This window comes from Halyomorpha halys, unplaced genomic scaffold, assembly GCF_000696795.3.
Source record: "Halyomorpha halys isolate HHAL.00 unplaced genomic scaffold, Hhal_1.1 Scaffold901.1, whole genome shotgun sequence".
NCBI classification, from domain to species: domain Eukaryota; kingdom Metazoa; phylum Arthropoda; class Insecta; order Hemiptera; family Pentatomidae; genus Halyomorpha; species Halyomorpha halys.
In genome coordinates, this window is record NW_027106556.1 from 562,492 (window position 1) to 579,475 (window position 16,984).

General features: G+C 29.3%; 2 protein-coding genes across 2 annotated transcripts; one reads left to right on the top strand and one right to left on the bottom strand.

The window, feature by feature from the left end:
* Window positions 1–194: 194 nt before the first annotated feature.
* Window positions 195–11,475, bottom strand: eIF2Bdelta (eukaryotic translation initiation factor 2B subunit delta). The gene is made up of 10 exons (XM_014430624.3): window positions 11,324–11,475; window positions 9,897–11,018; window positions 9,698–9,814; window positions 8,024–8,130; window positions 7,844–7,946; window positions 7,579–7,758; window positions 5,886–6,013; window positions 4,395–4,572; window positions 1,273–1,453; window positions 195–606 (listed from the first exon to the last, which is right to left on the bottom strand). Exons 1-10 carry the CDS (start codon window positions 11,336–11,338, stop codon window positions 410–412), a joined length of 2,328 nt encoding a protein of 775 aa, XP_014286110.1. The 5' UTR covers window positions 11,339–11,475; the 3' UTR covers window positions 195–409.
* A 237-nt stretch (window positions 11,476–11,712) lies between these two features.
* Window positions 11,713–16,479, top strand: RpL19 (ribosomal protein L19). The gene is made up of 6 exons (XM_014430632.3): window positions 11,713–11,852; window positions 14,236–14,342; window positions 14,428–14,591; window positions 14,665–14,773; window positions 14,993–15,074; window positions 16,292–16,479. Exons 1-6 carry the CDS (start codon window positions 11,848–11,850, stop codon window positions 16,425–16,427), a joined length of 603 nt encoding a protein of 200 aa, XP_014286118.1. The 5' UTR covers window positions 11,713–11,847; the 3' UTR covers window positions 16,428–16,479.
* Window positions 16,480–16,984: the final 505 nt, after the last annotated feature.

Sequence of the window (16,984 nt, forward strand, 5' to 3'; positions counted from 1 at the left end):
AAGGCATTACAATTTTTAAAAATACACAATGCCAAATAACTTGGAAGCAAAACATTAGCAGTCTACTGTACTTTGAAAAATAAAACCTTTTTTTTTAAATGAAATATTTAAAACTGATGTTTATAAATTTAATTAAAAAAAAAAAAAAAAGATTTTTCTAGTACAAAACTCTTAAGGATTGAAGAAAGACATCATATATTAGTAAATTATATTAAAAATTTATTAAACCGCCAACAGATTTAACTTATTTAAAATAAAATAAAATATCAACATTATTCAATTACATAAATATATATACACATATATTTATAAGGAAAAAAAAAATTAAAATATAAAATAAGAAACAAACAGAAATCAGATATTACAACAAAATTAAATAAACATAAAAGTCATCAGCTAGTACAAACAATTATGATACTAAGTCTGAAGGTTTAACTCTCAATATGACTGGTACACTTGTGCATGGGAGTATGGCGATCTCTGTCACGACCGCTGTCACCAGGTCGGGTGGGGTTATGTCGTAAACTATGCTCAACGGAGTAAGGAATGTAAGCGAATTCCAATCACTCAGCCTCATATCTTCCTTCGCTAAATCATCAGGGCTTCCTAGAACCAATTTATCAATTTTAAGTTGCAAATTATATAAATATATGTATATTTATAAAACTAATGTAGAAATTCCAGTTTGGATATACCGTTTATTATTGGCTTATATAATAATTTTATAGGCTATTATTATTTAATTTATAAATAATTGAATTATATAAAAGATTTTTACTTTACCATTTATTTAGGTATACTGTTTTGTTATGAGCTTATATAATAATCTAATAGTCTGTTGATTGTTGTTATTATTATTTAATTATTATTACAATGATTGTTAAATCATGTACTTTACAGGCTAACTCTATTTGTATGGGGATTGCTTCATAAACTAACAAATAATTTATTATTATAAATATATAAAAAAAGTGAGCCTATTTTATTAAAATATTGCTTCAACAAAGTTCATAAATTATGGCTCTGACATATTAAGTTGGCTATTAATATGGGGTGAGGAGGAAGGAAAATATTTGTTCAATACTGAAACTTTAATTCTGATATTCTTCGTAGACACATCAATGCAAAATCAGGACAACGCTTAAAAAATTTGACATACTAAGAGTTATAACACTAATAGGACACTAAAATGTAAGTAAAAAATAAATGATTGACAATAGTATTAACAGAAATAAAATTTCAATTTTTAACGTAGATTTCAACATTACTTACCTAACTCATTATATACAAAAGCATCAGTCTGTACCCTCTCACAAAATTTGTAGGTTTCACAGCAAACGAGAACAGGGACACTGTAAGCATGAGCAGCCAAGGCTACAAGGGCAGAACCAGCCCGAGACATGACACAACCATTGGCTAGTAAGGCATGGGCACCGATAAACACTTTTGTAGCCTGCAAATATTAAAAATTAAATTAAGGTTAAAAACTCTAAAAAAAAATTAATAAATTAAATTAAACTTAACTTGTAATCCTAAATTTACTTCAAGCAGCTTTTAAAGCTGAAAACCAAATCAATAAGTTACATAATTAACACTGCAAGAAAATTAGGGATGAAAAAAATTGACTATTATTTATCGTCAAAATATAAATGAAACAAACTGTATATTAAATTTAATTAAAATTAAATGTAAATTATTATGATTACTAAATTTGTCTTACTAGAATTTCTAGTTCTTTATATTTTAAAAAAAAAATAGTAAAATACTGTGTTTATTTGCTAATAAATTTAGTTAATACTACCATCTTCTGTTGTTGTTTCTCACCCATAACTCTCATAAATAAAGGACTTTGAGAATTAGAACTAATATTAGTAGGGTGAATAATCCCTTGTATTTCAGAAATGTATTACAAGAGAAAAAATACATCTATAGGACTTCTGGGTGTTATATTTAGAGTTTTGTCCCTTGCTAGCATCAAAATGATATTTTTTGTCAAAATTTTAATTTTTTTTTCCTATACCAAATAGTCAAAGCACTTTCACTACAAGACTTCTGACACCCAATAAATCCTGTTACATCAATTTACCTAATAAAGTTATTTTAGAAACCTGTTTTCACAGGTATGAAGTTGAGTTAATAATAAGGTTTCCAGATTGGTTCACATTTATGGTTGCTGCTCCATTCCTATTTTTTTTGTAGCATAATGCAATAAATTAGGATATTAGTTTCCTCCCTCAGAAAATAGCTAATCTAATGCATAAACTAATTTTTCAAACCGGACTATTAGTTTCTGAAATTTTATTCAAACAAACTCTTCATGTTTATTTATGTTAACTGTATATGTCGGTAGATTTTACTATTTCTAAACCAAGATAATGTAGTTAAAAATAGGTTCAGAAGTTTTCTACGATTAGTGGTTAGAAATGTAAAAGGGTTTGTATAATAGCAACCTTTTATATAATATATATGTATGTATAGTTGACCGTAAAAATAGATATATAGGGAGATGGTCAGGGTTGCGGTCAAAACAGAAACAAAAATAGTTTACAACTATTTATTTTCCAACGTTTCGCCCCACTTTGCAGGGCTTCATCAGGGCTAAAAAGATACAAAATGAAACTCTGTTAACATAAAATGATATAAATAAAATTTAGCCACTGTTCCTAATTACCAAAAGAGACTCATCTCAGAATCCATTTATATCCATCTTGAACCCCTTCCAGTTAACCACAAAATCGATAAAAACTGTATCTCGCATACATACAGCCATATATTAAACTTAATTAAGACTCATTAATTTTACACTCTTTTTATTATCATCACCAAACATTTTCTCTTTATCACTTATATTACCTATCATTGCATTTACCTTAATTATTCATCTATGTTTTATTAACTTCACATTTACTTTGTTTTGTTTTTTGTATACTCTTATTTCACATGTTTCTATTAACTTCTTTCACTTATCACTATCATCACTATTCATTACCATCACATTCTTTCACTTATTTTCTATACTTTATTTCTTATTTTTAATTTTTTATGTACTTTTTTCTATATCACACCTTGTACTTTTATATATATTTTCATTTTATTTTGTAAACTTTCACTTCTGATTGTTAAATTACCTTATTTCACTTGATGTTATTCATGTTACTCCTGTTATCTTTACTATTACTATTATTAATGTAGAACTACGATTATTTTTTCATGATATATAAATACTCAGTTGTTATCATTGTTTATTTATTATTCTTACTTTTCTTTGTAATTTTTTTTTTTTAGATATAACTGATTGCCTTCCATATAATTAAACCAGTTAATATCAACGATTATTCAATTAAAAAATAACCATTAATTTTAAAAAATACTCAATTTGTTGAATTTCCCTTTTTTACAGAACATCGAGGTGCTGAAAAATACTTTCGCTCATTTACAAGTCAAGGAAGTTGTAAAATTTGATCTGAAACCTGGACCATTTTTACACTTACCCCCTCCCCCTTTAACATTCCTCCTAGTTTTATCCGGGTTAAAATCTATTAAAATTAGTTAAAATTTTAACTCAGTTATCTTAATCTATCCAGCACGTTTTGAGGTATAGGTATGGATGAAAATTAAAATTATATACCTAGTACCATTAAATTTTTAACCATTATTTGTAACAATATTTGTCATTCTAATTTTACTTAGTTATTATTATTATCATGTAATTACTCATGTACCGTATCATTCTTTATTTTCTCTTATCATTTTTTATTTTTCGTCAAATCTTTAATACTACTTCCTGTATACGCGACGTATTTGAAATCGTTTTAAAAGCCGTTACATGGTCCGCGCAAGAGTGGGGAGGAGGTGGTCCCCACTCTTACGCGTTTCTGTCTGTTCAACTTATTTATTTGGACAGGTATGTTGTTCTATATGGCTCTCTACTCATTTATTGTCATTTTTTTCATTATTATTATTATTATTTTTTTTTATTATTCTTTCATGACGTTTATTTTATCTCAGTATATTTATATATATATTTTTTTTTTCCCGTATTGTTTTTGTTTTATATACATCTCCTGTACTTTTTTAGCTTTATATTTTACGTATTTTTGTATGAAACTATTGCTCTTGCCTTTGTTACTTGTTTTTTTTTTTTTATTCTTTTCATTGTATCTTTGTATTTTTATTTATATCATTTTATCTTAACAGAGTTTCATTTTGTATCTTTTTAGCCCTGATGAAGCCCTGCAAAGGGGGGCGAAACGTTGGAAAATAAATAGTTGTAAACTATTTTTGTTTCTCTTTTGACCGCAACCCTGACCATCTCCCTATATATCTTTTATATAATAGTTCCACTTTAAATTACACTTGTATAAATGTATATAAGGTCAACTTTGTGCATGTACCTGTCTCACTATGAAACTTAGAGCAGAAATTTGTACATAAGAACATTTGAGGCCAGCTTCAACTAATCTCCGAAGCATCTCTTGCCCTTCAAACCAAGGCCCACCATCAACAACAATAATACTAAATTCACGCCCACTTCTGTGACTTTCTGCGAGAATTCGATAAAGGAGAGATGAACTGAAACACATAATGATATAATTATAGAACTATTATATTGATAAAAATTTAAACATATTCATTAAATCAAAATAAGCCTAATGATGGTTTTTTAAATATAACAAAAACATGTTGCAGAATATCCCTGAAGACAAAGGTATTAGGGAAAGGCACAACAAGAACTCTAGAATATTGTGAATTATAACAACAGATAAAACTGTGAAAATCAAAGCAAAGCAGTGATATGATGAACCTGGTAAATGGTTATTAGTTTTGAAGAGTGTCTATAGTGTACATTTATATGCACCTTTTCACAATTAATTATGAGAAAAAATGTAAATACAAAAAGAAAGTATTGATGTGCGTGTACCTAAAGGCAATTCTTATTTTTACTCAATCGAGCATATCTTGGAAAATGTGTGTTTTAGGTCCTTAAAAAGATATTTGAATGTGTTGCTAATTTAAATTTCTAAGATAAATAATACCATATTTTATCAATACCAGTAATGTTTAAATTTCCAAAATTTTGTTTACTTGTATTAAACTTATGTCTTCTTAGCTCTCAAAAGGCATCCATAATTAATAGTATTTGTAGAAAGTGAAACTTAAAACATTTTTTAATACAGTAATGGTAGGCTGAGTAGTAAAGAATTATCATTATAAATCGCCTACCAGTTTCTATATTTGTGGATTGTGGTATAGCATCCTTCAGATTTGATCGCAAGAACATCATGGAACAATAATGCATTCTAACTGAAAAGCAAGGAAGAAAAAAAAAATTGATTCACTAAAGAGATGGCGAGACATGATCTAGGAAGGAACTGATATGTCAGAATTTTAGTATATTGTTCACTTATCAGATTATTTTTTAAACCTGCAATCAGCACTGAGGGATTTTAATGTAATGTTGTTATCAATGTTCAAGTAAAAATCATCAAGTATGACCACTATCAAGTAAAACTAACATGATTTCTAATATTAGAAATTAATTTAATTTAATTAATTCTGGTGTACAGCAGCTGTCAGAGGAAGGCATTATTAATATTTTTTAAATAAAGGTCCAATTTATTTAGTACTGAAACAAACTGGTCAGTTTCAATAGCTAGTCAAATATCCTTTTCTACTGAGATAAAGTGTGTTCATTACAGACTCTACCTCTAAATAAAAAAATCCTAATGAGTCCTGAAAATTCTCAACTTTATGTATGTCGTCAGAGATGCAACATAAAAAATAAATAAATAAAAATATTTATCTTAGTTTGTAGATATCAACATTAAAACCATAAAATTTCATCTCAACACGAAAATATATATATATTAAAATTTTTTGTTTACCATGAATAAATTAGAATTACATCTCCATTTGTGATTTTATTTTTTACAGACTCACATATTGCTTCCCCAGCAACATCGATTTGTTCTCTGATAAATGTGTCAATAACATCAAAAAGCTTTCTTTTTGCCTAAAACATAAAGTTATTTAAAAAATCAATAAAAACTTACTCTTTAAAATCATTTGTATTCAAATAAAGTTTCATTTAGAATATATTACAACCAAAATCTGGTGTCACTAAAGAATTGATATTTTTATTGGATGGGAGGACTTTTTTGTCATGTGAGATTGTTTTTTACTGCCAATCCCATAGTAGGTAGAGAGGTAGCTAAGATGCCTGTAGATAAAAGAAAGGGCGAGTCTAAAGCTGAGCCGGTTCGATTCTGGGCAGCGAAGTTTACTTTTATTTTATAATGGCTCCACATAACAAAAACTTTGGTCAGAATAGGCAGGCAACTGGTATGATAACCACCCCACATGCCAGACATTAAAAGGTAGGGGTAAAAATAAGAAGGTAACAGAAAGAGAATGACACAACACATTTTAAAGGAATGCCATAAAATAAAATTAGCTGGCCAAAAGAGGAATTGAACCCGTAGGATTCTCTAGAAGATATGTTGGGACACCCTAAACCTAACTCTCAGTTAAACAGAATATAAATGATTCAGCCAACATGTTAACACTAAGCCATATAAGAGGGTATTTACTGTAATAATGATAACCATTAAACTATAGAATGATTTTTTAAATACCCATAGCCTCTGTTTAATAAATATATTATTCACCAATATTTTGTGAAGAATAGGATAGGTTATGGAATATAACATGTTATTTTTTTATATCTAGTTTTGAAATGTATGTGCTCCATTTTGAAGTAGAATTGTTAGTTTTAAATAACCATTCAGTAAATATAATTTTCAATTATGGCATTTTTATGACTGAATAGAATTACTTTAATACACATAAAAAATGAGTTGTACTACTAAAACAGCTATATCACTAGTTGTACAGGTTAGATTCCTGTCTTTGTTAATATTAATTTTGTGGCACTTTTGAAATATATGGTCTGGATGAGGATCACCTTCAATACCAAGTTTTCCACAAATTAAGGGTACTCACTTTTTAGAGTATAGAGGCTGCATGCCCCAATAAAATAAATAATAATCTGTCACAGCTGGACTCGAATCCAGTCTCATGATATAGGAGCACAGCTCCTTAATCACTGAACTACCCAACACTTTAACATAAAATAATTTTATAATTGTGAAAATTACTTTTCAATACCTTTACAAAAAGAAAAATTTATGATAAAAAAAAAATGGACATTGTCCTCTTCTAAGAGACTATTTCATTCTGAGTTCATCTTTTGATTTGTTTAAACTTCTCATCTACTTCAGGGACCCCAGCGAGCCTGCCCATATGGGCTCTTGATTTTTCTCACTACCCTTTGGAGAGAATCATGTCCTTACCCTGTTTTTCCTTCATAACAATCCGTTTCCAACAACATCCCCATGTTCCACTCTACCTCCTAGGAATCTCAGGAGGCTAGTTGTCCCGAGGTTACAGGACCTCTGGGTATTATTGTTTCAAAGAATACACAGCCTCACATTTGGAAAGTGCTATGGACAATGGAGTATTCACAAAATAAATGGAAAAGTGAGGATTTGTTTAAACTAGAATAAAATATTTTCGTACCTCATCATCTGAAACATTGTTAGGAAGCTGAGTAAGATGTGACTTGATATGCCTCAAAGCATTTGTCATAGAGACTGCAAACGGTCGATATTGATTAAGGTAATTAGTAAGTTCACCTAATTTTGATTCCAAGCCACGAGAAAATTCTTTTTCAGCTGGTGTACTGTAATCATTAATGACCTGGAAAAAAAAAAACATACATTAAAAATTTAAAACAATTGTAAATAACATTATCTAAAGTATTATTCAAATAAGATAAATTCACCTCCTTTAAGCAGTTCAAAAGAGCAACACACCTTGCATTTGATCCACTAATGATTCGGGAAGAATACTTAATCCCGAGTTCAACAACTGATGGATGAATATTCCTAAAATTTGAACTCATTAATACTGATTTTCCACATACAAATAAAAATTAAATTAAGATTTATAAACAGGTACAAACGGATTTAGTGGAGCCTGTGAAGGTTTCTGTCCAAGATGTAAATGACTAAAAAGCTTTATTCTCTGCTGAGAAACAATTTTACCCTTTGATGAAGTTTTAGGTTCTCTCTTAAAAAAAAAAAAACCAAAAGAAAAATATAAATATTAGGAAAGAATATAGTTACTCTCACTTATCTGTTAATAAATAAAATCGAACAAAAACTTCAGGGAGTCTAGAAAATGTACCTCTTTTAATTAAAAATGGTGATAATGCATTATGATAATCTCAAATGCTACAGTTAATGTTAATAACAACAATCTTCAGTTATTTAATTGAAATATAGTAGAATTTAGCTAATCCTAGCTCGATGGGACCAGGGGTAGGTAAGAATGGCTAATAGATTGGATTAACTAAAGATGAAAAATCACCATTTTACGTATCATCAGTGTTCTAATGCAACAAACTGAGTTTTTTAACAGGAATAGTCATTGATACTAATTAGATTAGTAAAATCATCTGAAATATTTTCAGGAGTGTACTAAGTTCTAAAAATCAAATTGTTGACTTTTATCCTCAAGTTAATTAATGTGTTTGTAAAAATTTACATTATGAACTAGCAAGAAAGTTTGGTGTTCCAGAAATCGGGACTCCCCAAGATAGCCTGATTAAATAAGTGCATGAGATTGATGAATGTCGGATTACATAGGGCCTACTGTAGGTACAGTAGAAAAAGAATGAGTTCAGAATTTAGCATTCCTACAAAATACTGTATTTATCATATGGAAAACTATGAAGAACTATTGAATTATACTTAATTTTTTTTTACAGTATAAAACAAAATTGATCATCAGTACCAAACAGTAATTGCATATATAAAATTGTATACTAAGAAAAAAGAAATGATACAAACAGAATTGTCTTTGTGTTAGTTATAGAACTAGAGCTAATGTTTATGTTTTAGGTTGACTTAAGTATCATTAAAACATAGTCTACACACCAGTGTAGCCAGAATGTCCTGATGAAGATCTGAAAATCAGGTTGAAAGGTCAGCACAAATAAATAATCTTTTATCTACTCGACCATCTTCTCCTCTTCCTCCAAAAAAATTAAATTAAGGATTCTCATTTAGTACATAATGACCTTTATTTAAAAGCTAATAATTCATTGTTTCAGAATAAAATCTATAAGATGAGCTATTTTGGAGAAATAGATATGCAAAGAGAAGTATATTCGTGGATGTGCAAAACTAGTTGAGGATGTTTGATAAAATTGATGCTGGATCTTTTCCACATTAATCCCCCAACTTTCCTCCAAATTTAAACCAAATCGGACGAACCATTTCCAAAATATAGGTTGCACATCGGTAAGAGTGAGTAGTAGATGAAATTCAATAAAATTTATATGGAACCATCAAGGACCCAAATCACACATTCCTTGTAAATTATATACCCAATGGTAATGGGAGTTTTGCCTGTTATTTGGCTTTGACAATTAACAGGCATAAGACAAAATTGGTTATTAGATTTTTAAAACCTAAATTTTTGACTCTTGAGAAATACAAAGCTTTGATAATGAACAAGCAAAGAAAAAAATGACACTTCCATTTAACTGAAACTTTCTTCATTTACATAGTTAAAAAAAACAGGTTGAATTTATATGAAAACTTATGTTATTAGTTAATGAAACTAAACTTACTGAAATTTCTTTAATCAGAACAGGTTTTTCTGCTACATTAATAACTTGGTTTTCTTTGTTTTCAGAAGTACCTTTTTTCTGTTTTTTTTCTGCTTCTTTTGCAGCTCTCTGAGTCTCCTTGAAAAACAAACGACAAAAGTGAATGAATAAACATAATATGATTACTTAATTCATCAAACTAACAACTATTTAAAAATACCTGCAGGGCACGCCTTTCAGCTCGCAATTGTGATTTGCTTTTTTCACTCTCTGCCTTGTTATCCGTAGCCTTAATATTTTTAACACCAGTTTGAATATTATTTTTAATTTCAGATTTATTTTGGTGTAAAGAAGAAATACTTTCAGAATTAAGCTGTTTAGAGTCAACCACTGTTTTTTCAGAATCAGTGTCTTGACTTTTATCAACCTTTTTTTGTTTTGCTAACAGTTTTGCTTTTTTCTTTGCTTCTCTTTCAGCCATAACTACTTCTCTCGACTTGTCAGGGATACTACTCACTTGATTTGAAGACACTATGAGAGAAGCATTGTCTATATTCAATATATTAGAGGCGCAGCTATCATTATTAATTTTTGGAGATTGCTTTTCAACAACTGTTTCTTGACTGACATCTACTTCCTTTTGCTTCTTCAATTGTTTAGACTTTTTTTTTGCTTCACGTTGGGCTACAATTTCTTCCCTGGTCTTCTCACTACTTTTAGTTTGAGCTTTTGATATAGAGGTATCATCTTTAGAAATATCAAGATCACTTTTTTTTGAAGGAGGAACAGTAATCGGACCTTCAACAAATAAACTATCTCCTACTTTTTGCTGGACTGAATTGTTTCCTTGCAATGCTATTTTAGGGGTCGCAGATTTTCCTTGTTTTGCAACTGAACCACTGTCACTCTTGACATCTTTCTTTTTTTGTTGCTTAATTTTTTCCTTGGATTCTTTTTCTAAAAAAAAACTTTCACCACTAAATTTTGGATGAGAGAATGAAACTTCTCCATCGACCACATCATTAACTCTTTTTGACTTTTCTATTCCTTTTTCCTGTTTGATATCAGCCTTGCCAGATGATGAGCCTTTAGAATTTAAAGCCATTTCTCCTTCCTCTGCATCTACCTCTGGCTCAAGATTTTTCTGAATGGAGTCTGTATTATTCGAAGAAATAGCTTTTAGTTTCTTTTTTAACCTTTTCTTTTTAGACTTACTAATGTGAGCCTCAGGTATCTTAATATCGTCACTGAATTTCTTTTCAAGAGGTAAAGATGCTCGTTGGGATAAAAAGGGGCATTGTTTAACTAGATCTTCATATGGTACATTTGTATTCCATTTAACCTGTTAACATGACAAATATGATATCACATAGGAGTAAGTAAAACATAAACAACAAAGAGACACAATAATACACAAACCAAAAAAGAATTGTAAGTTTGAATGATTCTTAAGAAGGAGAAACTCATTTCACCAAAAAATATCATTACTTAAAAAAAAGCAATATTAGATGTATTTTATTTGAGTATTAATTTAGAAATCATTCAAAATCACAATCCTGGGTCAGTCTTGATTAAATCTATTAAAACCCACTGAATGAAAGATAAATACTTTGAAGTCTATATAAATTTAAAAAGAAACAAAATTACCTTATGTCCTTCCATCACTATGGCATGAAAAAGAAGAAAATTATACTAAATAACAAAAACACATTGAAGAATTGCACAAAATGTTTTAAATAAATCTAAATTGGGAAGGTAAATATTCCCCGAGCTTTTTTAGGACTTGACGTTATCTCAGTCTTTTTTAAAATTGTACAATATTGGAGAAGCATTACAATTATTACCTTTTGTTGTCATTTTCGTATGGTTTATACTTAATTCCTAAGTAATCCCATATTTAAGACTTTTTCAGTTATGGAACTAAATTATGGTAAGAAATTTGATTACGTATGCAATGTATGTATATACGAAAGATATATTTAAAAAACTAAAAATATAAAAGTAATTAAAAAAAAATAAAAATTATAAGAAATTAAAAAAGATATTTCCATTTGAACCAACTATGTATTTTGAAATGAAAACTGACTTGGAATTTTTAAATAGACAATTGTATATCTAGTTATCTATGGTCTCCATGTTGTTTTCTTTCAGTGTGGAACTTAGGGATTACCATGAGGTACTGTAGCCGATTATATTGATATATTTGTTATAAATTTTACATTTAATTTAAACTTTGTCTTATATACCGTATATAAAATAATATATACGTAATAAGCGTAATTAGCGTACCCAATAACTAATGTTTTTGTTGTAGTTAATGAATTCAAATAGCTAACATAACCTTACGCAAAGCACATGCTACCATATAATTTCCACTAGTTAGGAATGTCGACGTTATTAATCAGTTTATTCTCCCCTAATATTTCTTTTATTCTGTAAAATCAATAATTGCAGTTGTTTTTCATATTGATAAGAGAAATTCTTAATGTAGAGTATGTCTAAGTTTGTTTTAAGTGACGTTTTTGGACAGGTAATTTAAGTAGGCAATTGTCCCTTTGCTTTGTTTTAAGTGTAGAATGAATTTAGACTCTTATCAATGGCTTAAGCAGTGAAATGTCTACGTGATACAGTAAATATTAACATTTCTTAGTTCTAAAAAATTTAGTACCTAAAAGTACTTTATATTTCTTGACCACTTTGGTTTTTGATCTAGTAAGTTAATATTCTTGTTTAGCATATTTTTCTTTACATTGCTGTGAATCTGCATGTGTTTCGGTGTTATATCGTGAAGAATTTTTTGTTCAAACAAAATTAGTTCATTTTGTAATGAAAGTTTTTCTGTTCAAACATTAGTGGATTGAATTTATTCAGGCTTTAATCCATTTTACTTGGTAATTGTATTTTACTGACATTGTTTTTTTATTGTAGTTTACAACTGACTCTGCGTCATAATGGGTGGATGTGTATTCATTGATAGGCAATAGGGAAATGGTTATACATTGTTGTTGGTCATTGTCACTCAATAAAGTTGTGTACGTGTATGCATGTATGCATGTACCTTAGCTGAAGAGGTCTGTTGGAGGATTGATTATCTCTTTTGGGCTAGTGGAGGTCAATTGGTGTGATCCATTCAAAGCATTAATTATAATTGTGTTGGTTACAATCCGCAATGATATAGCAAATCATTAAAGAGAATTCACACCACGGATTTTATTAATTATACTTTTTTTTATTATTAAATATTTATTACTATCACTACTCTGTTATAATACTTTATGTTATGAAGCTCAAATGTTGATATTGTTCAGTCTTATTGATACTGATTATTTAGAATTTGTTAATTTTTCTGGTCCATGAGTTTAAAAATGGGTGCTTAAGATAAGTTCTTAGACAGATTTGATGTGATGCTATACACCTTGTCTTGCATACTATAGGGTCAAGTGAACTGTTATTCTGTATATGGTGTCCTAGATATTATCAATAATAAAATTCCATTTAATATATTACTACTATGGGCTTTCATTGACTTAAGGAGTAAACATATCCCCAAAGCGTCTTAGGAGGACATGTTTTCACCAATGAGGAATCCTTGTTAGTTTTGGTTGAATTTGTAATAATATCTGACAGAAAGTTCATAGTGGATATATATTGTTAGGGAACAAAGAAAATCTGTGAACATGTTACAAGTTTTAAAATCAATTTCAAACATTTAAATAATCAGTATTTGTTATGTCCATATGCATTTAAGTATTTAAAATGTATTCTCAATTTTGTATTCATCTCCAGAGGTGTAAGCTGTCCCTGATGTCTTATATTTCTCCAGAACACTTATTCAAGAGTAGTAATTCCCAACCTCTTATGTTGAGGAAGTCATACTTAACATTCAGAGATTATCCCTTTTAGTGCCGAATAATAATATAATATCATACCTGGTGTTGAATGTTGTAATCATGTTGTAATTGCGCAAGCTATTTTTTAATATACGAAATATATGCTGACTTCTTCCTATCTGATATATTCTATATGTTTTATCGTATCAATATACAATACACTGCCATAGGCAATTTTTTGCAAAAAAAAAAAAAAAAAACCACGGACAACAATATATTGAGTACTGCACTAAAAGAGTTAATAAAGGAATTAAGTTACAAATTTTACAAAATATTTTATTTAACACTGATGTATAATTATCCTTATATTGAACAAAATCCATCTATATATGTATAAAACAAAGCACTAAAATTGTATAGATTTTAACAGCACCTGTCTGGCTATTTGTATTTCTAATTTCCTCCTAATACTTCAAATATTTGGATTTATTCTGCATTTCTGCTGCTTTTTACTTTCAAGGTTTATGGTGGGACTTTATTACTTTGATGTTTGTTAATCTACTTTAAAGTGCAAATTTTTTTTCTTGTCATGTACGTATAGTGCTATCTGTACTATATTGTCTATATATACTATCTGTTCTGAATAGGGATAAGAATTACACAATTAACTTAAAAGTAATTATATAAATATCTCACAGTATTTATATCTTATTCTTCTTATGTTTTTAGTTCATTGAAGTTACAGAAGAGGCTAGCTGCCTCTGTTATGAGATGCGGTAAAAAAAAGGTTTGGTTAGACCCCAATGAAATTAATGAAATAGCCAATACCAACTCAAGTAAGCATTATTTGAATTTTATAGTGTATTAATGTTATAAGTTTAGAAATGTTGTTATTAAGTAGCCCACTTCTTTTTTCAACAGGGCAGAACATCCGAAAGTTAATCAAAGATGGTTTTATTATCAAGAAACCTGTTGCCGTGCATTCCAGAGCCCGTGTACGTAAGAATACTGAAGCCAGGAGGAAAGGTAGGCATTGTGGTTTCGGTAAAAGGAAAGGTACTGCAAATGCAAGAATGCCAGCGAAGGTGAGCCATTTTGTTTTATACTTTTTACAGTTTAAATTTACAGCAGTTATTATTGATTATTTCTATTTCTTAGGTTTTGTGGGTGAACAGAATGAGGGTTCTTAGGCGGTTACTGAAGAAATACAGAGAAGCCAAAAAAATTGATAGGCAAATGTACCACGACTTATATATGAAAGCAAAAGGTATAGAGATTTGTTTCTTATTAAATCATTTCTATTGAACTACATTATATCTTAAGGGGGTTCTCTTTTATTTTGTTGTTTCCTAACAAAGATAAAACAATCTGGTTTTTTAATATATTAATACACACACATATATATCTTTTAATTACATCAATGACAAAATGTTAAGATTTCGTTACAATTCATATATGATCAATTATTATGTCTTATATTTTTCAGGTAATGTTTTCAAAAACAAGCGTGTACTTATGGAATTTATTCATAAGAAGAAGGCCGAAAAAGCTAGGTCTAAAATGCTTCGGTAAGTTTTATCATAACTTTTTTTTCCCTCCTTGTTAATGAATCCTCCTTTCTTTTCTAAAAGTAATGTATATACCCTAGGGTATATACTCATAGATAAATAAAAATTAAACAATATGGAGGGCAGAAAGAAAAAGCCAATGCTAAAGATAAAGCAGGGCAGCACTGCATATACCCAAGAGTATAGAATATCTTCTGTTATTTTTCAAAGCAATTATTTGATAAAACAATCTAATTTAAATAACTACCTGTGTTTATTTCTTGAAATGCTTGTTCATTGAATAAAGAAATTTCTGGAATGTTTAAAATCCTTAAATACTGGACATAACCTTCTGTACACAGAGCTAGTTTACTACCATTGCAGCAACTGTTTTACTGTCAACTATCATGCCAGACCTAGTGTAATAATACTGCCACAACAGATATACTTGCTAATTGCATTGGCAGTAAATACACTCAGGGCAACTATCATACAGTTTTTACTGGCAGCAAATATGACAGAACAATGGTTGTGAATGACCTCCAAGGATCATTTTAATGTAGTTTATCTCCAGTAGTCATGGATTTAAATCATTGTTAAGAAATAAGTACAGTTAGGTATTTAATTTATATTATTTTATCAATAACTTTGTCGATATAAAATTTGAACTATGAGGAGTAAAGAAAAAAAATTATGTCTGCTCTCTCCTCATTTATTAATGTAAACATTTAAAGTTCAATGATATTTCCCCCAAACTTGATAAGAAGCCCAAAAATTGATAATAAACAGATTTCTACTAAACACCCCTCTCCATTACAACAGTTATTAAAATGCCCTGATACCGTTAAGGTAGGATTTATCTGGATGAAGTTTTGGATTGATTTGATGGAACAAAAAGTTGTCTAGTTTCATCAATAACTTCAATGGGTTACGATGTTCAGTTTTGATTATTGATTGAACTTTGAGCTTTATTCTCTCGCGAGAATGAGTTTAGGGTGGGATGTCAGCTCTAATGTGGAAAAACTTCTTTCACTTTGCCATAATCCACTAGTAAAACTAATGTAATCACAAGAATTTATTGACACACTGGATGTAGTTGGTTTTTTTATTTTAGTTTTAAATCTTAAAATGAAGAAAGATTACCAAATTAAATTTTATTATGTTGATTTTCTATGAGTAGGTCCCCTATGTTTAATTTTTGTTTATTCTATGAGGTAATGTGTTATTTTTGTGTTCAGTGATCAAGCTGAAGCCAGGAGGCAAAAGGTTAAAGAAGCAAAGAAACGGCGAGAAGAGAGGATTACTTTGAAGAAACAAGAAATTTTACAGTCATACCAGAGGGAAGATGAAGCTGCAACTACTGCTAAAAAATAAATTTGTTTTTTAATGTGATCCTTCGGGAAATAAATTTTTTTTCTAAAATCAAGTTGTTCCTTTTATTTTACCTGTTCAACATAAGGGTGTTACCATTACTTAGTTGAATGTTCAAATTTCCTAAATACACTAGATATCGCTCTTAATAACCTCCCAGGGACCAGGCATATTTGGTCATTTTAGCCAATCTTTATTATAACCAATTGTAGTATACACCATGTAAATAGGAAATAAAAAGTTTTGAAAATAAATTATTGCCACCAAACACTAATAAATTACTTAATTCAGATGATAATGTACAAAAACTTTATGGAGCTATTATTTCGATGTCAGCTGATCGAGGGTATATAAGAGATGTAGCAAACACAATAAAGCTACTATTTTACAGCAGTTATAGCGTGTTAGATCTTATTCTTTCTTCTCTTTTTTGACATTTTGCTTTTGCCAATACTTAACTGGTGCCAAAACCTGGGAGTTTAAATACCGGAGTAATATTTACTTTAAAGATTTTTTTTTTTCTATTCTCTCATTTTTTAAAAAATAATGGCTGCTAATGG